Below are 23,280 nucleotides of genomic sequence, written 5' to 3' on the forward strand. Positions count from 1 at the left end.
GGAATGATGAAATACTCATCTTTTCAAAATTAGTTTCAATTTTCCAACAAATATTTGAAATTAAAGGCCTAAAATCCAGTAAAGAAGAGCTTTGAAGAGGCGTATTGCCACTCAATCTACTCAACTTATTTAAAAAAAAAAAAAAAAAAGTGTGCAACTTTCCAAATCCTTTGTTGTATGTGCATCCCCGAAGTTTCACGGAAAGGTAGTTAAAAAAAAAAAAACAAACTTTTTCTGATCTATATGGAACTTATCCTTTTAATAAAATATCGTTTAGAAAGAGGAAAAAAAAAAAAAGCGTTCCAAGACGTGTCCATGTGACATGAGTACGAAGTTCATACATGAAGAGATTAATGTGCGGCAATAAAAGCAGCTTTCCAAGGGAAGAAGTTGGATTGTGGATGGGAGTAGAGGCTGCAATTTCTCAAGGGTGAGAGGCACTTAAACATTAAAATAAAGTGAAGGGAAGGCCAAGGAGGGTGTGCCTTTAATCTTTTATCTGGAGGGTCATTTATTGGGCTGCTCCCTCCTTCCTATCACGGCAACCGTTGTTCGTGTGAAAATGCTCAAATTTAAACTAAATATTCCATATTCAATGCCCTAACATTTTGAAAGTCGATGGATTATGAATGAGATTGCAATTTGGAAAAGGAGGTTTTACTGCTCTTTACTTATATCATACCTTGTAAATGTGATTTACATGTTTTCTCTAGTGAAAAATTGTTTTGAATTCTAAGTACTTTAAAAACAGCTGCTCCCAGAAACCAGAATGACTGGTTAAACCATTTTATACATTTAAAAAGAAGAAAACAAATCAAAATCTATGGGCTCTCCAGTAGGTTTTCCCGATCGAGATGAACTATATGTCTAAAAATCCACAAGAAAAGAAATGTCAAAGCATGCTGAGCTTGTGATTGTCATAATTATATGAGAGACATGAGCCTACACTACATAGTCTACAACCCCATTCATCATGTTCATCTAGAGAGAGAAAGATGGCAGCACCATGTGGCGGCAACAAATTTTCATTTGGTCAAATGCCGAAAGGGAACCCGTTTGGCATGTGAGACCAAAAAGCCGCCTTTCCTACTTCTAATAAAATAATCACAAACCCTACCATCAACTATATATATATATATATATATATATATAAAAGATCAGAAGCCTTTTGCCCCCACTTAAAATAGTTGGTACAAGCACTGAACTTCAGATGCTTGAATTCAAAAAAATTAAATATACATTAAAATTTTTGAAAATTAAAAAAAAAAAAAAGTGAACTGTGATCCAACAATAAAGGAATCAACCAATAGTAAAAGGGGCCAAAAAAAAAAAAATTAAGACAATTGGGCGTGCACGGATGTGCATGTAAGAGCCGGCTGTCCCCAAAAGAAAAACCCTAAAAAAAAAAAAAAGAAAGAAAGGCTTTCTATCATGCAGCTGACATAGTCAAAGTTTGACCCGTTTTAGCGACTCCCATTATGTTGATGTAAGGCCCACCAACCCTGCTCCTCCTCCCTCCCTCAAGCCTTTAGTCCTCACCTAATCGATGGTCTTTTTGGCAGATGAAGACATCACAACTTTGGACTTTCATCCTCTCCTGTTTGCTCTTATCTAGAATCAAACGCCCACTTCCTTTGTCTTTTGTCCCAATGACAGATTAGTGGATTAAATTAATCTAGAGAAGAGTTTGCAACTCCCCCCTCCTCAATGTTAATGGTCAAAGCCTTGTCAATTTGTTTGTTTAGAATATGGACTCTTTTGTTCTTGGCTAATGCAGCAGCAAAGCAAGATCCTAGCCCTTGCTCCCAATGCCTATGCATATATGTAAAATGTTAGGCATCAGCACCAGCCGCCACCGCCTAACTTAATCCTTTGAGGTATACTAACTTTTTTGAGTGAGCAGGGAGACGCGATTGAAGGCTGAAGGTCTCACGTCGCGCTTCAGTTTGCATGTTAGTGACCTTTCTTTATATTATATAGAATTGATGCTGGGATGTTCAAAACAGATACTGTTTACTCTGTCCATTGTACCAACTCCTTCGACTGCCGATTGTTCCATGTATGCCGGTAAGAAAGGAAACCGGTCGGATCATGGACTCTAGTGAGTTCCAGAGAGAGAGAGAGAGAGAAATTAAAGTTGCAGGCATTGGGTAAAGAATCAAATTTGTTTTGTTTTGTTTAGAGAGAGAGAGAGAGAGAGAGAGTCGTACCTAACTATGGCAAGCAAGAGCAACTGGCAAGAAAGGTGAGAAAGGGAGAAGCGCAGCTGCCTGAGGAAAAAGTGGAAAAAGAGAAGAGAAAAAAACGTTCAAAACAAAGGAGGGAAAGGACAAGGATGCAACCATTTAAATATCATTTGCCAGTTTGAAAGAAAATTAACCATATAAGGGAAAAAAAAACCAGAAAATGAATAAAAGCAAAAGCAGAGATGTGGAGAAAAAGGTAACGGGAAATGGGAAAGCAATCGAGGAGCAGAAAAATATTAAATCAATGATATCCCAAAAAGATAAAAATTCATGTGTCCCTTCAAAAGCAAGTAAACATTATTATTATGACCAGTAAGACCAAAAGGCGTTCCTCGCTCCGGAATTTAAAATTTTCTTTGTTCTGCTCTAACTTTTTTATATTCTGGTAAAACAGTAATTTCAACGGATAATAAAGAAATGGGTCTTTTTGAATTAGCAGAAACAAAAAGGCAGAAAACCCCCCTCTAAAACCCTAAATCTGCCAGTGTTAAACCCTAAATCTTGGGCATTCCTTCCGGATTTTTCTCCCACCAAGGTATGATTATGGTTTCTAACATCTCCGTTTCGCTTATGTTCACCGGAAATTTTTTGGTTTTTTTTTCTAAATTGTTTTACCTCTGGGTAAATTTTTTTCAGTTTTTACCTTTCCTTTCGGATGCTGATAAAGGGCCTAGATTTGTTGGGACGTGCTGGCTTTCCCAACAAAATTTCGAATTTTCCTTCGTTAATGAAGCAGAAAAATGGGTTTCTTCCATTTGCTTAATCTTGGTCCTTGAAGAGTTTCTGGGATAGCCTTTTCTTCTTAAGCTGGGAGATAAAACTTCCTTAATGGGTTTTATTTTTAGTTTCTTAATATGTTTATCCTCCTTTGAGTGGATCCAGAATGAGGAGAAAAAATTGTTGGTTAATTTGTTGACAACTTTTGCTTCAAAGGAAACAGTTAGTGGGTAGTCTTCAATCCTGGTGTTCGAATATCTTGTGACACTCGAGTGAACTTTCAAAGCAGGTGGGTGGTAGTTTTTTGGTGCCACCGTTTGAGATTTTCTGGCGGCAATGCTCTTTTTCTTTTCCCCTTTCCTTTGAAATTCATGCACTTTTTGATCTCGCGTTTTTTAATTTGTTGGCACCAAAAATGGTTTGTACAAAAATGTTCGAACAATCACCTGGATTTTTTTCTGTAGCAATTGTTGCTCCACCTGCTGAAGCTCATTGGAAGTTTCAGCTCCTTTTTTTTGCTTTTGTGATCATTGTCATGTCTTGTAATGTCTTTTCTTTATCTACTTTTATGTTTCATAGGTGATGGAAGATGCCGATGCATGGTTTATTGTCTCTCTTCATTCGGGTTTTTGAGAAGGGTGGGGGTTGAAGTTCGTCTTCTTAGTTTGTCGACTTTGTTGGAAGGATTTTCTGATTACTGCTTAGAGGTTAAACTGCTCAAGGCCTGATATTCGTGCCATTACAAGCTTCCTCTGATGTGATCTAGTGGAGAACTAGCTGTTTTTTGCATGTTCCCCCAAAGAGAGGCAACACCCATGAAAAGGAAAAGGGAGAAAAGAATGAAGGGATCATCAAGTGCTTCAAGTTGTAGAGTCTGATTCAGTTAGCTATTGGAGTTATAGCTTGGTTTTTGGGTGTTGCATTCGCTTGTGAAGTCTTCCTGACTGCTTAGCTCGGACAGGAGAGCGGGATTCTTATTACACTCTTTGCGGCAGAGATTCGGTAAAGTATAAGATCAAGCAGCGGTCTGTTTATTTGCATGGAAGGCAGGGAAGCCACACGGTTAGCCTCCTCTGAGTCCCCTGTTATGATGATCGGCTCGGATACTTATGGTTCGACCTTCCAGAACAGTTCCGTGGCTACTCCACCCCAAGGTGGGGTTGTCCAACAAACGCGCATTCCATTTAGTTCAGTAGTTACTTCTGCATCTAAACCACCGGAGTCTGCGTCTCCCTATCGAGGGGATTCTTCTACACCTACCATATTCCATGGCATGAACCTGAGCGAGCCACTTAAGAAAAAGAGAGGTAGGCCAAGGAAATATGGTCCTGATGGAACTATGGCGTTGGCTTTGTCTCCATTGTCATCAGTCCCAAGTTACTCTACACCATCTTTTAAGCGGAATAGAGGGCGGCCACCGGGATCAGGGAAAAGGCAGCAGCTGGATGCATTAGGTAGCAACCTATCTAAATATGGTAATTTATTTGGAACTTCAAGAAAACTTTGCCATGGTTCTGTTCTGACCGGATTGGTCACTAACAGGTTGTGCTGGAATTGGTTTCACTCCTCACGTAATCACTGTCAAAGCTGGAGAGGTAAGCATTATTTTGAACAATTTATTGCCACATAATTTCTTTGCATGTCCTGCTGTCGAGGAATTCTGACTGTTCATTCTGTGCAAGTTTCTTGAGTCAGATAAGAGCTGTCACAATCTTGGCCTTTTTATCTTCTTTTTTTTCTTTTCCTGAATGGAGCACATTCTCTTCTGTGATCCATTTATGTTTGGGCTTTTCGTTTATCTGATGTATGCTTGTATTTGTTTGCTACTTTCACCATGCGCATATACATGCCCTTGTCCTGCAATTTTGGTCTCTGGGGTTGCATTGTGGGAACATGTCCTATTCCTGTTTGGTTAATTCAGAAAGCTATTTCTTGGCACAACACGTAAAAAGTATGATGCAGTTCTTAACATGCCTCAAGTATCTCGAGTTTGCTCCTCTTTGACAGTTGAGGAAACTTTCATCTGAAATCAGTTTATATTGGCTGAAAAGGTCTTTGTTATAAACTATAAAGACAGTGTCCTGGTATGTATATTATCACACCAAAGATGGGGTCATGATTTATAGGCATGATATTTTTTTGGCATTTTTTCAAGTTCAATTTCCAATACTGATGACTACACATGACCCACAGGTTTGGGATTAAGGAAAAATCTGGACTTTCTCATGTCTGCTTATCGATATCGTGAATCTCAACCATAATATGTTGGTATCTCACGATGTGAATATAACTTTGGAGGTTAGATCCACTCTGACCAATGTGTCTTACCCTGATTTTTCAAGTTCAAACCCCCAAGGAAAAAGCATTGATGATCTCTGTTTGAATTGCTTGAATATTCCTATTGGACCCAGGGAATGTTCTAGTCCTGCCTAATTTGTTTGACGACTGAGGACTTTATGGCAGAGTTGACATTTGATGATAATCATGATAAGATGCGTCCAGGACGCAAATTATGTTGGGGCCGTGGGACGTTAATACTTCTACTGAAATCACATGCTTCTGACATGAAGCGAATAATGCAGCTTCATGGAACTTGAAATTGCCCATTGATTCTATGGATTATGAATTATTAGTATTTCTATTTAGCTAGTTGAATCAGGGTTGGGTTTTTGAGCTGTAAAAGCTTGTTAATTGAGAGATCCTTTTATTGTTCTGTCACTAACACAGGAGGATAGCCAGCCCATTCAAATCACAAATTTTAAGTTGATAATGAGATCATGAGTCCATGAAGTGGCATAAATTCTTGAGATTTCCTTTTCCCTGCTCAATATGTAGCTTTTTCTACGGTTTCCCCTGATTTTGAAGCTTCAAAAACTACCTGCAGCTTCTGTCATCGTCCTGCACTTTTATGTCATTTGGCTGCGTGCACTTCAAGCTTCGCGACAACCTGGGCCAACAGGTTTTCTTTAGTGATGGAACATTGAACTTTTCTTCAGGGAAAAGTTGAGCTAGCCTTTGCAAATGATCTCTCTCTCTCTCTCTCTCTCCCTAATGTAGAGTTCTCAAAATCTAAAACCGGGAATATATGGAGAAACGACACACACACGTTTGCCAGATTGTTTTTATTTTATTTCATGATCAGTGATGGATCAATCACTTGCAAGAGCATCATTTGCTATGTCTTCTATTGTTTTTTTCTTTATACATGATCTTTTCTGTGTTGCGTGTCAGTATTGATCATTTTAAGTAAAATATCCTTTGGTCATTGATGAAATGTTTGCCCCCTTTCTTGGGTTGGCTGTAGCCTTCCTTACATGTTACAGATTACGAATTTACTTTTATTTATTACAATGTTTATGTAATACTCACTCTGGACTTTTCTGTTCATAGGATGTTGCCGCAAAGATTATGTCCTTTTCGCAGCAAGGTCCCAGAGCAATTTGTATTATTTCAGCTAATGGAGCTATCTCTAATGTAACTCTTCGTCAACCTGCCACCTCTGGGGGAACAGTGACCTACGAGGTTTGTCTGGATTTCGTACCATCTTTTGGTAACAAAAATACGAAGTTCCTTTAAACTGTAATGCACGTTGCACACAACATTGAAGATGGCATATTTATGAGTGGTAGAACTTCTGAAAGATCATGGGTATACGTGTGTGCGGGCGTGTTAGAACATAAAATAGACGTTCGTTATCTGTGCGCTAGCCAGAAGTTGACTGCTTCACTTCATGATAAACTGGGAGTGAAAAATTTTGTGTTATGTGCAGGGTCGCTTTGAGATAATCTCTTTATCAGGCTCCTTTCTGCTTACCGATTCTGGGGGCACTCGTAGCAGAACCGGGGGCCTGAGCGTATCGTTAGCAGGTCCAGATGGCCGTGTTCTGGGCGGCGGGGTAGCTGGATTGTTAATAGCAGCAACGCCTATCCAGGTTTTATTTAGTTATTCATGGAAGTGTTTTCATCTTCTAATTTCAAGTGGTGTCTCTTTTCTCGTTCATCTGCTAAATTTTTTAAACCTTCTCGGGGGCAAAAATTGGATGATTTTCAGTACTGACATTTGGGAAATTGATCAGTTGGTCGTGGGGAGTTTCATATCTGAAGGAAAGAAGCCGCGTCCAAGACCACCGCCTCTCAACCATGAGCCCTCGTCTGCTACACCACAAGTGTCTAACTTGGGTGCAGGTGCAGCTGCAAGTCCACCATCAAGAGGGACGATGAGCGAGTCATCTGGCGGCGCTGGTAGCCCGCTTAATCAGAGCGTCAGCACCAGCAACACCAGCCAGCCTGTCCAGACGATGCCTGCCTTTTCGGCCACCGGCTGGCCAGCGTCTCAGTCATCCGCTGGAGATCACCGACACGAAGGCAGCATGTGACGATCACACACACTGTTACTCCTGACTCTTTATTTCTGATTGCATTTGAGATTTATTCTGGTGGCTAACAGGCGAGACTCTTTAGGGTCTGGGCCGGGTTGGTTAGAGAACTATTCTTCACATAGAAACTGTGTTATGCTTTCATTGTCTGTGCCTTTTTTAGACTCTTTTTAGGCGTTCGGAACCATACGGTGCACGAACAACTTCCTGGTTAGGCTCTCTTTGTAACCTTATTAGTTTAGAGCTCTCTCACTGTATCACTGTCTTTGAGATATAAAGTTGGTGTGTTCTTTATTTATGCAATCATTGACTCAATTTGGGTAGCTTAACATGAGTAGCTTAATTGGCTCACGAAATGGGACGCAATTAATAACTACTTCCAAATGAAAGTGCGACCATGGAATTCTTCTCCTTTGACGATGAGAAGTATAGCATATGTCCGTCATTGCATCCACTTTTGTCCTGCCTGCCGATCTTACAAGTATCGCGAGGTGTTTTTCACAAATATAATTTAGAGATAGATGCCGAATGTTTAAATCTACAACCTTGCAAGCAAAGAACATGAAAATGGGTAATGTGTCAACCAGATTTCGTAAGTCTCATGTTTGTCAGCTTTATAAATTTTGTACAGGCATTAGGTTTTTTGTTATTCTTTTATTACTATAAAATTTGAATTCCCATGTATGTTTTTCTTCTTTAATAGCCTGTTTGGATGGAGGGAGAAAGAGAGAAAAGAATGTAAAGAAAGGCTATCCTGTGTTTGATGACTAATTAATAAGGAGGGAAACTAATAAATGAGTTTGGGTGCAAAGAAGAATGAGGGAAAAGAAAGGAGTTTTTAATGTAATTCTCCAAGATGGAGAGATTGAGATGGAAATGAATAGACGTTCCTTTTCTTTCCTTTCTTCTCATTTCCCTCTCCTTTGCCTTCCATCCATTCATTTCTCTCTCTTACCTTCTATTCAAACACAGAGTAAATTTAATTTAATTGAAGAGTAAATGAAAGAGATGAACAGTTAAATACGTTATTGAGAGTTGTTAAATTGGTAGTCAGTACATCTAAACACATAGTCTGACTATGGTAAACAGATTTCTTTCCTTAATTATGCTTGAAAACTTAATTTTGTCAACAAATTTGTCGTAACGTAGGCCTGTTTGTGTAAATTTTATTAAATGTCAATCACGGTAATTCTTTGTTATGCCGTCAAACGCGTTTTCGGTAAGCTATTCCTTTCTAGATAAATTTGCACCCCTCCGGTTGTCCAATTTACTAGAACCCCTGTTAATGGTTCAGGTAATCCTCACCTCAATCCAGGTTGGATCCCAATGATATATCTTCAGATTTTATCCGGTTGTGGCTATCGAGGTCTAATTAAGAACGATTTATTTAACTTGTCGGTTCTAACTCTGTCTGCCTTTCCTATTAATACGGCTTTCAAGAATTTATCCCCGACCGTACCAGCCGTATTCTGACTGATTACTTTTAACTCTTAAACTTTGCATTGTTAAGATCAATTAACACGTTGTTCTGACCATAATTAACAGTTAACAATCATTATATAATTAGCAACATGCGTGTACTGATTAAAAATACTAACATGCCATGAATGAAATCATTCCTCGCTAAGGCCACGTATATAGTTTCCACAGAAGAACACTGAAATAGTGTCTGTCATTTGTGCACAAACTTAACCTAAGTATGTACGAATTTGTCAATAACTTATGAGGTACGGACGAATATGTTATGAAAAGAACCCTTTTCTGTTAAAGGGGTGTTGTTATTTTTGCGTTAAGGAGACTCTTTCCAATGCGGTAATGCCCGGATCAAATTTGATCCACAGCGCATCCAAATGCGGAACAAAAAAGGCTCTAGCAAAAACAATAGTAGGCCACTAAGCCTAGACCTGAGGAGGTCGGCCTAGTGGGAGCGGGCCACATCTGTTCGAAGGATACAACAGACTCTCATGATCATCAACTCTCCGCACAAGCCTTCTTGGTGTGCCTCGTGAAAGTTGCAATCAAGGGGTTCAAGACTGCATTTCCCCTCAGACCCCTTTGAGGACAAACAAAAGGGAGAAAACAGAAATAAAAGTAACGGACATGAATGGACTTATAAATTTGTTCCAAAAGATGCACCTTCAATGTTTAAACCTTGTCCTTGAACTTGGAAAGCCTTGAAACCAACCTCCTAACCAGCTGGATGGGGAAAACCTGGAAGCAGCAGACACGAACCCAATTTTGCAAAACAGCAGCTTGAAGTCTTTCGCAATTGAAGGTATGATCCAGGACTTCCGAAGAATTAAGTACCAATGGCAATCATAGAATTTGCATAAAACATTTTCCCGTACAAACAAAATTAGCAATAACAGTAAACACGTACATAATACCCTGGTGCTACAAAATGCAAGCGGACAATAAGATTGAAAATCGGTGTTTCCCTCCCAAGAGAGGTTAACAAGAGTATATATCTACTGAGCTCTGAAGAAGCACAAAAAAAATTTACAACAGCAAGCAGAAGAAAACTCAAGCTTTCCTACCCAAAGAATATGAAAATGCAGAAATTGTATGTTCGAAAAGATGGAAAATTTAATTGCACAAGAGAAATTCCTTCTGTGATTCCGGAAGTCACCAACTTACTATTGCTTCAGAAGATATCAGAATGCCATGTTCTCTTCCACTTGATGCCTGCATTCACTTTGTCCTTTACCCACTAATTTAATTCCTCACCATCAAACGGCTGCTAACATCTGATTTCATAGGACCCAGCTTTAGTGATGTAACGAACCCATTCAACAGTGTTATATCCACTCTTCTCCCACACCTGCAACATAGAAGTTTTTGTATGTTCTCAGAGTTTGCAAGCATCTAGGTGCATGTATGCGTATCAGCAGCATGTCCTTGCAGACATCTGTATGAAGAGAAAAGAGTCTTTACCTTCAGAAATCGTACTCTTAACCCAGAAGCTGTAAACATTGGAACCTGTTTGAAAGAAAAAAAATAGTTTATGGAACCTGAAAAGAATACAGGTAGCTGCCACTTCCCACCAAGTAAAACAAAATTAAGAAATGATATCCAATAGAAAAATTCCTTAACATTATATTATTTACATTATGAGTTCACAAATTTGGGTAAAATCAAAGATAACTAGATCAGAAAGAAGAAATAAATGAAGAACTGGATATCAGCCAATGCCTCCACGAAGCATACAACACAAGGTTAAGGTGCAAGGCCTAGCATTAATCATTTCCTACGGCTCACCCACACCTTAAAAAACAAAGCTTGGAACTGTTGTGCCACAATCGTATGACACTTTTGTAACTACATTCCATATTGCCATCTGGCCAGGCTAAACCTGGAGAGATGTGTAAGCACATTTTTTCTGGCCTGATGTCACTATGCAGGTTTCTTCAATGATCAATTGCACAAGTCAGAGCAGAGGATACAGTTACACTCATCAAAAGCGCTAGGCAGGCCAACAAGGTGGACCAGCCTAGAAGGGGCCTAGGCAGGCCAAAAAACAGTGAATGAAAGAAAAAAAAAGAGTAAAATTAAGAAGATGAAGGTAAAAGCAAAAGAAAAAACTGCTGGGCCAGAGCAGAGGACTGCTGAAAGAATGTTGGTAGGAGGAACGAGAAATTGAAATTGGAGCAGTGAGATACCGCAGACAATGCTACGACTTTCAGGATGAGAATCATTAATATTGACATAATATATTACACAATTTTCTTGAAGGTAACTAACCAGCACTAGCAGGTGCACTTTCTGCAAGCGCTTCTTATAACCCCGTTTTCAAATAAAATTTCACTGTAAAAATAGAAAAAGAAGAAGAAGAATTTCTTCCTAAATCAGGATATCTTCCACCATGTTGTAGTCAATGCATTTGGTCAGTTTGTTAAAGACACCAATAATTGGAGGCATCACGGAGGCCAACTTGCCTCCTACAAGCAAATGTCCTGAATCAAGATATCTTCCACCATGCTGTGGTCAATACATTAGAAATGGTTAGTTTGTAAAAGACACCAAAAAATAGGAGGCACCATGGAGGCCAACTGGCTCCCATAAGCCAACTTGGAGTTTGAATGAGTCCCTATCACAAACCAAGCAGCCCCAGAAATAACAAAGTCGCACCTGGGCATGACTAGGCACATTTAGACGGCCATTTAAGTAATTATGACTGTAGATATTAATTAGTACATATAGTTAATATTATGTAATTTATATTATATAACATATCAGATTGTCATATATAACTAAATATATATGTTAAAAAGTGAGCAAAACAACTACTATACATATTAAGTTATATAATATGACTAATAGTGTCCTATTTCATCATATAACATTAATCCATAGCAGTCATTATTATATGATTTATATTATACTTTTAATGTGATTGAATACAAAATGTAAAGTTGACAGCATTGAACATTAGCGAAACTGAGAATGTATACAATAAGTTCCTAGACTCAAGTTTTCAGTTAAAAGTATCCACAACTTAAAAATGTGCACTACACCAATCTCCAGCACTAATTAGTCTTTATTAAAGAGTTTTAAGAATCCCGCTGCTTCACTGAGTGTCTCCTCAACTTCTATGGACTAGGCACAGGCATGCCTAGTCGCCCCTAGGCATGAGCCTAGGCGAACCGACGCCTTGTGTCACCTAAGTGCTGGACTTAGAAGATGCAAGGGGTGATGCCTCACAACATAGCCAAAAAAGTTCAAGAAAAACACTGCAGCTATGACCAGGAAACTAAAAAATCAGCCCCGTGAAATTGCAGAGGTAGAATCAGGAAAATGCTAACAAAAATGCATAAGCATCTAATAAATGAAAGAATAGGAACCTGAAACTCCATCTGAATAGGTGGCCTTGTCCAAGATTTCTTTTCTCCCATTGTAGAGATTAATTCTACTTCAGCACTCATGGTTGACTCAGTTTGTCCAGGAAATTTTCTTATCCTGAAAATTCAGATGCTTGAAGGCATAAGTATGAGCCTCAAAAAATGCATATCTCATTTATCAGTTTAAACTTTAAAATTAGTTACTTAGCCAACTGCAATAGAGTCAAAATGAGCAAAGAAAGTCCTAATAGGTAATCTCATCCGGCTTTGCAAATGAAATCGACATGCCAAACTTCAAAATGATACGATAAGGATGTTTCAATAAAACCATTGTATGTGACATAATAGTGCTTTCTTTCCAACTTTTGGGTGGGGCAAGTGAAAAACAAAGACATACAAAAATGTGGAAGAAAAAAATGCTCACCCACATGCTGTGAATGACAATCATCAAGCAAAATGTATATATATTAGAGTATTTTAGTTAGAGGTTTGACAGCAAAGCACTCTTTTCTCCAACAAAAAATAAATAAACTAATAAATGGGCACATGAGAACGGGAAAGAGAACATGAAACTGATGATGAAGAGGATAGATGAAATTCACTCATTTGGTTTTTAGCTCTTCTAAGTCATTATTTCACACAACACAACCCAACCTAGTACAATAACATAAAAATAGAGAAAAGAAGAAGTAACTAAATAGTGGCAATTCAAGAAATAATGCAGATGTTCAGTTACTTACTTCCAAACTAAGCAGTCAATGGAGGCATTATACTTGGCTCGACCTGAAGTGACTTGGAAGCTTGTCTTAGCTGTCTGCTTTGGCACTGGCACTTTGACTACAACTCCAAGGGCAAACATTTTTGCACCAAATATGCTCTTCACCTGTAGACAAAAAAATTAACATTAACCAATATGCTAAATGCGTTGTTTACTGTGCAAAGTGCTGCCATTTTTAATATTTCACCAACCTTCACATTTACTTCCATGCGGGTCCTACCCAATTCCTTGATTGTTGGCAACACCCGGAATGGAAGATTGACACCCTCAGTGATGCGATACCTATGGAAAATAAACTTGTGAGAACAGACCTTATCAAATCCTTATTCATATAAGTAAATCAAATGGCAGCATTCCTACAAATGTAAGGAACACATGATGAAAAAAGTAGTAAAATAGATGAGATTGCAGAGCCAAGATAACGAGAAGAAAGATTCCCCATATCAGTAACTATTCAACAACATTTCAGCCCTGGAGTTCGGGTAATGAAACTCTAATTACATGACAAGATTAAATTTGGCATAGACAAAAAAAACCTCAAAAACAGATCGACATGGCCCAATCACCAACAAATGAAAAAGCGTGAAATAGGTGGAATGAAAGTTTAGGTGCCTATATCTTTTCAGGAAAAGCCTACTTAGTTGGAAACTCATGGAGGATACTGCCCTTTCCAGATAACAGGCGCAAGATTTCGTGTCAAATCCATAACTAAGGGATGGGATTCATTGACACCTGATATTCCAATGCACATGCACTCATGCAGTAATCAAGCTATAACTAAATAGTCTGGAACTGGCAAAATTGCTAAATCATATTTCACTTTAAGTGAAGGTAAGAGCACCGAACAATGAAGGTGAGATTGCCCAATGCAACACAAGCAAATTTCAATATTGAGCACCACTGCCACTTGACCATCCTATGTGCTCTTCATCGCATGGATTGTTCTGTTACATTTCACTTTTTCTGCCTTTATCTATTGTTGTAGCGGTAAGTTGTTAAACAGAAAATGTGCCATACGCCTGATACTCGAGGCCATGAGGGTTCACTGCATTTCACCTAATGTCTCTTGATCTCTTCTTAACCAATGTTACAAAGAAAAAATGTATGGACCTGATAAACAAGTTGAGAAGTCCAGATCATGGACATCAGGTACTTCAATTCATCTGCTTCAACAAGTCTAAAATGTGATCATAAAGGACCAGAGAGAAATGAAAAGACATATTTGCAGAAAAAAAGAATTAAGCGAAGGTATGACCCACTTGCATTGCAACGTCACTTATAAACTTCAGCTTTGAGCTACATCTCTCCCGGTTCTCACCTTTCTATTTGCTTTCCAGTTTACTTCAGAGCAGAACTTAAAAGCAATTTGTCCACAAGTTGGAGTATTCCATAATTCCTAATTCTTTGAGCAGATATGTTTAAAGACTGCATGATGGTAACAATTTTTCATGCCTTCTTGTTCTTGCCATCTTTTTTTATTCACATCCATTTTACTAATTTGTACTCTTTACTCATTTTAAGACAGGCTGAGTACTCAATTAAGTCATACCTCAAATTCCAATAATAAGACAACTATAGACTTACAGGCTACAGCAAAGAGATCAGGAAAAAACATCTGACATCTTGCCACTCAAAATCATGTGTAGACACTAAATTCAACTATACAAGTTCCAAACCTATCATAACCAAAAAAAAAATGAAAAGAATACATAACACTGTTTCAAGCTTACTTCATCAATTCAAACTCTCCATCGGGTGGAACAAAGCTGACTGTCTTCTCTGCATTGAACCTTGTCAAATTCACACATTGATGGAATGTGACATCATCAAGCTCAATTGTCTTCCCACTGAAAAAGAAAGACAACGCCTAAAGTCAGATTTACATAAGTTTTTAAATAAATATCGCTAGCATTCAGGTTTATAAATTGAAAAATAACAGCTATTTTGACATGATAACAGCATACAAGCATTGTGAAATGGCCACAAAATATTGGAAGTTAGAGAACCTGAAAATATCGAACTGACATTGGTTCAACAAATTCAACAGAAAAGCCCAACAGATCACTATTCATGCGATTAAAAAACTAAACAAATTTTTTTCAAAATATATTGACTTAGTGCTTCTGTCAACTTAATTTTGTTTTTGTAATCTTATCTCATACACAATTTCTTTTAAGGACCTTTACGCCTTTGCTTCATTTTGTTTACAAATCATCTTGCATTGTTAAGTCTGTTTGGCATTAAATGACAGTACCATTTTACTTGAGCTTCTATTTACTTATTTGACCTTTATTTCTTTCTTTTTCCTTTTAATTCCTTCAACTTAGTAGAAATTCAGTGTAAAAAGGAACAGCAACTGTGAGTAAAATTGATGCTTAGTATGCTACACATAAATCATAGTATCATATATTTACCAAAAATAGCATAACTTGAAATGGCAACAAGTGATCCATCTTCAAACTATCAAAAAGAAAACTTTTCATTATTACCTTTTTGCAGGACGAGATTTCAGCTGAGATTCCTTTTCCAGACCAATTTTATCATTCAACCCCAACTTTAAGTCAGGCATGCCAGAGAGGAAGCACTTCATGAGGATCTTTCCCGTCACGTCACAACGCAAAACAATACCTGCATTTTAGAAAATGTTTAAATGTAATAAAAGAAAGTGGTAAAAGAAATATTATCATAAGCACAACCGACAAAGCAACATGTACCTTTTGAAGACATCAAAAGATTCACACTCTCTACAATGTCGAGAAAAACCTGCCATACATACAGCTTGAGATTTTTATGCCGAAACACACATTATGATGGTCTGAATCCTTGCAAATAAAACAAGTTATTAATACCTCATTCTTTTTGTAAACAAGACCTTCACGGCGCCAGCCAACCGCACCTGTAACTTGCAAAGTTGCATTGGGCACTGGCTTATCTGTTGGCTGTGTAAGAAAATGAAAAGGCAAAATCAACTTAATGCTCAAAATATGATCATATTGAATGCACTGAAGTATGTACTTACCTTAGACGAAAAAGGAGACCGAACACCTTCCTGTGTAATGTACAACTTCAAAATTTCAGGAGACAGATTTTGAGGGTACCCAAAGTCCATGATTTCTACGGGGAAATTTACATCAGTAGTCAACAGTCGGTTATAAGAACAGATAGTGCTAATAATCTGACATAATTACAAAGATTAATAAGACAAGTGTTTTGTAAGAGCACCCACAAAGAAACAAAATCCCAGGATAGGTTACAGTAAGAACCCGACATATCCTGCACCATTTACTAAGCAAATATAAACATAAACAACAACAGCTTTTGTCCCCTTAAATGCATGCCATTGATGATCCAAGAATCAAATGGACGCACATACATCCACACGCAAAAACAGAAAGAACATTTATATCCAGAACGTTGTCCAAAAATTGTCTCTAACAGTTCATCAGCATCCTCTATAGGCACATGATATTAATCAAACACCAAAATCATTGATATGATAAAATATAAAGCATGCCCTGAAATGATTTTAGACTGGGTATAATAAATCAACCTGATAGGTCAATGCTAATTTCTTTCGTCTCTTTAATTATTTTCTTCAGTGCATAGCAGTTTAGTACTATAAACTCTCCATTTCTACAATTAGTTTATCACTGTAGTGAGTAAATCAAACAAAAGGATAACTTCTAATAGCTTCTTTGCTTAAAGCAACAGAAACTAAACACATACCATCCAAAAGTTCATATATTAGCACGAAGTTATTCCTAATTGCATCCTCATCAAAGGCGCCACCAAAATAAGATTTAAATAGAGCAACAGCCTGTTTCACAAAAACATCAGAAGGTCAAACCACTTGTCAAAAACACTAAAATGGAGCATGAAAACATGAACACATACTTAGCCTAATCAAATTACCCAGAGGTGCAAAGACAAAGATAAAGAGAAGAAGAAGCAGCCTAAAGGGTAAGAAGCAAGTAGCTCTTTGAAAGAACAAGGGCAAAGAGAGCCATTTGAAGCCAAAAAAAAAAAGGAATAATAGTATGAAGTTGAGTAGTTCGTCAGGCAGAAAAAAAAAAATTTTGAGGCTAAAACATTTGACTATTTGAGATTCAATGACTGCATAACGGCCCTCTGAGATAGTAATTGTCTAAACCTGATGCATAATCACCACGAGATATTTTGATTGCACCAAATACCACAGAAAAAGAGATGTGGGCATCATTGTTTTCTATATGTAAAGTTCATTTCATCGTCCAACAATTGAGGAAACTGGAAAGCTTAAAACATTGGCCTCAACTATGAACATTACCAGTGTTATGATAGAAGTTCTTAAGAAGTTAAATATAGCAATTTTTCCCAAACCTAACCAACTTACCTCCACAATGAACTTGAATGCGCAAGCAACATTGGCATTACTGCTAACGACAATCACAATGTACACATTGCTAATTCTCATGTATATGAAAGAGCAACCACCAATCTGCCGCACAGGACATGTACCAAGTTCCTTTGTTTGCATTATATGCATTCTGAAAGCATCCACCATGTTTCCCCTAAAAAAGTACTCAAAGTTAGTAGAGTGGTTGAGATATGGTTAGAAAAAAGAAATAAGACTTTCTATAGAAATATATCCACTGAGACGAATCAGAAAATAAAGATGGATGTAGATTAATTCATTAAGAAACCAATGCAAACAAATGATGACCATATGCGCTCATATGAAGGTGGAGACTCACTTGATAATGAATTATTTGCCTATCCCATAGGAGCAAGAAGTTGAGACATAAATAAATAAACTTGAGACATAAATAAATACATAAATACATAAATATATATATATATATATATGTATATATATATATATATATATATATATATATATATATATATATATATATATATATATATTAAGGCTATTCAAATTGCAAAGGTAAATGTTCAAGTTTCTAAATTTGTTTCTAAATTAGATAATCTGTTACGAACTCAAAAAATATAAGATGCAAAAAGTTGCCTCAGTTACATAAGTGAAAATCTCAAAGTTCCTAAATTTGATAATCCATTACTGTCTCAAAAAATATAATATAATATATAAAAAGTTGTCTCAGTTATAGAAGTGAAAATATAAATGGTCAAATTTTAATATGCGCATGTGCATTCAAGTTTCTAAATTTGATCATCTGCTATGATCTCCATAACACAAGATGCAAAAAGTGATCTCTATAATGAAAGTTAAATGTTTAAACTTCATATCCTAATATCTTTAAAAAAATATATCAAAAGATGTATAAAATCTCCTAAATGAGGCATTCTATAAGTATACTGTTAATGCTTTTTACACAGGCAATGCAACCTCACCACAATGCACGTTGACCTTTCATTTTTACAAGCCACGTTGACATGTTCATTCATTTTGAACAAATACAAGCAGAAAAGGGGATCTAAGAACCTAAAAGGGGAGAAAGATGTTCAGATGGCACCTGTATTCTGCTGGTAGAGAGAAAATTGACTGAGAAATCCTAAACTTTGCAGTTCATCCCAATGCCAATGATGATAACTATTTTAGGCTTAGTTCTGGGGTTTGCAACAAATATTATATGAGTTTTGACAGTCTAGTCCCTAAGTGCCGGTTCCATGGCCCAGAAATGTACAGTAGATGAGGAAAAAAACTTTTAATTTTTAATTTGATCCCTCTTAATCAAACTAGAAATTAAAAAAAGAAAGACCGTGGGGCAAATTTCCAGAAGGATGTTTCTGAAAACTTCATCTCACCCACGAGAAACCCTGGACCAAAAAAATGCCTGTTAGGGCTGAAGAGAGAGAACCCACCATCATCACGTACTTGATAAAATAAGATTGGCATTTCAAAGATGCTTGTAAGTTCAATCGCAGGTTCGGGATGAATTCATGCTAAACTAAGAACAAGATAAATTTGGTTTGAAGATTTTTATGTCAATCCCTTAACATTCTTCATGTTAAATAAAAACAGAATTTTATGACAAAAAAAGAGGATCCAGGTTTTATGCCAGGGTCATGACCAACGAGGATATTGTTCCACATCTATGTGATCGGATCAGACTTCATCAGTCTGCACTTGAGTGTCAAATTCAAATCCAAGTTCAGGAATGAAACGTCGCGTGTGATTCAAAACTAACTAGCAATGGACTCAAAATTTCTCTATCAAAATGGAGCTTGAAATTAAAATCAGTATTTGTCAATCAAAGACATTGGGTCAGCATTTATTCACATGAATTGATAATCAGCTCCATATGGATGTACATCCAATTTATTTACGTCCCTCCCTGGAATTAATTCAAGACCGGAGTGTGGGCGGGTGCACAAGAGACCAAACGCGGCCCAGAATTGATGAGCATTGAAGTGGTCAGTGATGAGCATCGCTTACATGATAAAGAATTTGAAAAGAAAAATGACATAGGTGGTTGTTGCCATCAATTCCATCCCATCATTCCCATGCTATTAAACTAGGAAAGATATTTCCAGGAATCTTTATCTAATCTCATCACACACTCAGCAAAAATGGAATGGGCAGCAAATTTCCCATTCCATCATTCCTGGAAACATCTTTCCAGAAACTTAATTCCAGTTTAAGATTTCCAACATCTGTTTATCAGCATTTATTTACATGAATTGATAATCAGCTCCATATGGATGTACATCCAATTTATTTACGTCCCTCCCTGGAATTAATTCAAGACTGGAGTGTGTGGGGGTGCATAGGAGATCAAACGCGGCCCAGAATTGATGAGCATTGAAGTGGCCAGTGATGAGCATCGCTTACATGATAAAAAATTTGAAAAGAAATATGACATAGGTGGTTGTTGCCATCAATTCCATCCCATGCTATTAAACTAGGAAAGATATTTCCAGGAATCTTTATCTAATCTCATCACACACTCAGCAAAAATGGAATGGGCAGCAAATTTCCCATTCCATCATTCCTGGAAACATCTTTCCAGAAACTTAATTGCAGTTTAAGATTTCAAAACTATCAAACTATACCTAAATTCATGAAATTCTGTTATTGAGGCAAATCAGATTCCAATAAATAAGTATAAGAAGTCTATATATTTAGGAAAAGAATCGTGTGATCATATCAATGACCCATTCACTGGCGTTTGGAGTCAAATAGCTGCCATAGGCATCTATCAACATGTGTTCATACAGGCATCGTCCAACAAATGATAGCCCCTAGAGACATCAGCTTGGACTTTGTAACAAATATCTATTCTACAATTCTAGCCAATTTCTAAGACCAATCCTCTAGGTATAAAAAAAAATTCTACACTTTTCTGCGGTTGCAGTTTTCCAGACACAAGTCCCTACTCAGTGATACTGAAGCATGCAAACAGCCCGGCCATCATAAGGACCTGTTATCGCTATTATCCCATTTTCAGTTCTAGAAATTGCCAACCAATTCACCACACGTCAATGCAATTAAATAAGACCTGAGAAATTTCCACTCAGCAAACGAAAGGACTTCCATCTGTTTATCTATTGTGGACCTACTGCCGATGAACTGACTGACTTTGCCTCGACGTTGAGACTGTGGTTCCATTTCCACATATTGTTTCTGTTATATAATAGATAAGGGCGAGAAAAATAGCAGCTCAGAGTATATCCATTTGGCATCTTATTCCCATTGGGCATGTTAATCTTTGGATTTCCACCAGGGATGTTAGCTTTCTAGATAACTTACCTAAGTATAAGAAAAACACCTTATGTTTTGCCTTGGTTCATGGAGGGTATACTTTTGGCTGCCATCAGCCTTGCAACCTTAGACACTACTGTTGAAATTCTTCTATTCCTCCACCTGCAGTATTCTAAGTTAGATATCAAATCTCAAACTGCATTTGCGGGAAACAGGATAAAACCTCAACCATTTCACAAAAAAAGTCCGTAATCCACAAATACTATTCCGTAAGGAAGATTCCCGAATCTGCTTGGCTTCAAACATATGAAGCTAAACAAACTAGAATATTCCCGTCTCATTGGTTTCCCCTAAAATGTATAAGGGGGGAAAGAAAGTCAGAAATCTCGGAAAGCGCAGCCTGTTGACGATTCAGCTGTAAACAATCCTGGCCTATCCATGCATCCGGACGTTAAGGCAATAAAAACACAACCACCACCAAACAATGAAATATTGGACCTACTTTCTAATGCCTCCGCACAAAACCCAACTTCTAATCCATTAGACTGTGAAGGAAAAAAATATATGGACAAACCGCCAACAAGTCATGAAGTCCCACCCTCCATCGACAATAGGGAGAGACTTTCAGGAAAAAAAATGACGACTAATTCGTGGGAAACGGCAAAATATACAGGAAGAAACAGAATTCCTTACCCGACATCGTCGCGGTAGAGGCGATTAATGAGGACATCGCCTCGGAGGTTCAGGAAGTAGATCGCCGACGCAGCGACCGGCATCTGGACGCGGAACGACGACCCGATCTTGATGGATCCAAAGCCCTAATCTTCCCGCCTCCCGATCGTATCCGAACGGCGAAGACCAATTAGAATCAGGGATTGGACAGCAAAGTCATCGAGTAGAACAGCGAAGGGAAGGACTGTCGGATTCCCGGCACCGAGATCTCACCGGAAATCGGATGTGTGGGAAAAGAAACAAATCGGGACGAGACACACGAGAAATTGAGGGGGACGAAGAAGAAAAAGAACACAGCAAGAGGGAACGCCCCGCCAAGAAAATGAATTAGCCCTCTACTTTAATTCATTTTCTCCTCTTTCTTTCTTTTGTCTGATTTGCTTCTCGTTTTCGAGTCCTATTGCGCTGTCAATAAGGAGGGCTGCAACGCTGCTGCGGGAGCAGCTTACTTACAGAGTCCGAACAAATCACATTCTTAAAATATTCCGCAATCCCTGCCGTCGATGCAATACGATCAACGATATCTGTTGTGATTAATGACCTGTTCACATTCTCGTCAGTTCGTCTCGTGGTTGGTCAGGTCAGAGTTCCATACAACCTTCAACATGATTTACGGGATGAATTAAGATAATATTCGTGCTCCTATATGCTTCTGTACCCTCTAACCATAATTAAAAAAAACAAAAAACAAAAAACAATAATAGAAAATTAAATGAATTAACTTTTCAAAAAGGAAATTATACTATTTATCCTCATATATGCTTATGTATCATTGGACCATAATTAAAGAAGAACAAAAAAATGAGAGAGAGTCCAAAGTGGGGGAGGGATATCTTGAACAGACCCAAACCCTTCTTTTTTGTATGTTCTTAGGTTTATTCAAAAGTATTAATTATTTGCAGTTCAAAAAAATAACACCCACATATTCAAATTGGCAATTGAACCCACATATTCAAATTGGCAATTGAAGTTTCATTGATGAGTCTGTTTAACCAACTAAGCTATCTTATTATGGGCAAGAGATGTGGAAGGGTGGGGGGAAGAGGAAATTTCAACCATTTTGCCCCTGAGAACCTAACTTAATAAAAATCAATATGATTACAAGTCCTTCACCTACCAAACAGCTTGACTAACTATGCTAAGTCGTGAAGGATTTGATAGTGAGAGAGACCATGCATCCCAAACAATACATTTTTAGAAAAGATAATTTATATCGGCAGTTTATTTACTGTCCTTTTAATAAATGACTAGTAAGATATTAGTAATTATTTGTTATGCGAGTGGCATAACAATCGGGATAAAGGTTGATAAGTGGTTGGTTTAGTGTTTTAAAATTTTTATGCTGCAAAAGAGAGATACCGATATACAAGTTAAAGCACAGTGAGGGTGAGGATGAGGATGTCACCGTAAAGCACCAATAGCAGCTCTGGATCATAAAGAGAGTGTGAGTGTGTGATTTCCTTTCACTCACCTGAAATATTAGTAATTAAAAATAAACATAGCAAAACCATATTATATCATATTGGAGGCCGTGGATTGGTCTCTTCACTTTAACATTTTCCACTATTGATTGTTCAGTGTAAGTTGTGAATGCGTTTTTTTACATCATCGTGCATTTATCAAGGACAATGCTTTTACATGATAAACAACACTTTGCAATACTTGAAAATCATCAATCTACTTTTTGCCTCACAAAACTAACCTTATTTCTCTATAAATCATGATCATCGTACCAATTTATACGTTTTCTTAGTGGGCAAATAAGGTGAAAACATAGTCACGGGTCTATAGAGTTTCAAAACAATAATAGTCAAACAGATTCTCGCATTTACCATAAATCAATGTATACTATAGTCTGCCGCGCCATATATAGCCCATTTTTATTTTGTAGAAATGCAATCGTATACAGACAAACCATATTCTATAATGTT

General features: G+C 37.6%; 2 protein-coding genes across 6 annotated transcripts; one reads left to right on the plus strand and one right to left on the minus strand.

The window, feature by feature from the left end:
• The first annotated feature begins 2,658 nt into the window (after nucleotides 1-2,658).
• Nucleotides 2,659-7,641, plus strand: LOC116252165 (AT-hook motif nuclear-localized protein 10-like). 5 transcript variants are annotated; one of them, XM_031626266.2, is made up of 6 exons: nucleotides 2,659-2,781; nucleotides 3,543-4,438; nucleotides 4,506-4,558; nucleotides 6,354-6,485; nucleotides 6,733-6,894; nucleotides 7,039-7,641. In XM_031626266.2, exons 2-6 carry the CDS (start codon nucleotides 4,003-4,005, stop codon nucleotides 7,336-7,338), a joined length of 1,083 nt encoding a protein of 360 aa, XP_031482126.1. In that variant the 5' UTR covers nucleotides 2,659-2,781; nucleotides 3,543-4,002; the 3' UTR covers nucleotides 7,339-7,641. The 5 variants fall into 5 exon arrangements, with proteins under 5 accessions (XP_031482126.1, XP_031482125.1, XP_031482129.1 ...); XM_031626265.1 differs by lacking the exon at nucleotides 2,659-2,781 and adding an exon at nucleotides 2,933-3,252; XM_031626269.2 differs by lacking the exon at nucleotides 2,659-2,781 and adding an exon at nucleotides 2,936-3,252 and having other exon boundaries at nucleotides 3,543-4,417.
• Nucleotides 7,642-9,730: 2,089 nt separating this feature from the next.
• On the minus strand, nucleotides 9,731-21,768 carry LOC116253058 (AP-2 complex subunit mu). The gene is made up of 13 exons (XM_031627794.2): nucleotides 21,311-21,768; nucleotides 17,327-17,504; nucleotides 16,681-16,771; nucleotides 15,974-16,068; nucleotides 15,804-15,893; nucleotides 15,669-15,717; nucleotides 15,444-15,582; nucleotides 14,685-14,801; nucleotides 13,146-13,236; nucleotides 12,917-13,059; nucleotides 12,180-12,294; nucleotides 10,273-10,317; nucleotides 9,731-10,159 (listed from the first exon to the last, which is right to left on the minus strand). The coding sequence occupies exons 1-13, from the start codon at nucleotides 21,391-21,393 to the stop codon at nucleotides 10,079-10,081; spliced, it is 1,317 nt and encodes a 438-aa protein (XP_031483654.1). The 5' UTR covers nucleotides 21,394-21,768; the 3' UTR covers nucleotides 9,731-10,078.
• Between the last annotated feature and the right edge of the window lie 1,512 nt (nucleotides 21,769-23,280).

Source organism: Nymphaea colorata, chromosome 4, assembly GCF_008831285.2.
Source record: "Nymphaea colorata isolate Beijing-Zhang1983 chromosome 4, ASM883128v2, whole genome shotgun sequence".
Classification (NCBI taxonomy): Eukaryota; Viridiplantae; Streptophyta; class Magnoliopsida; order Nymphaeales; family Nymphaeaceae; genus Nymphaea; species Nymphaea colorata.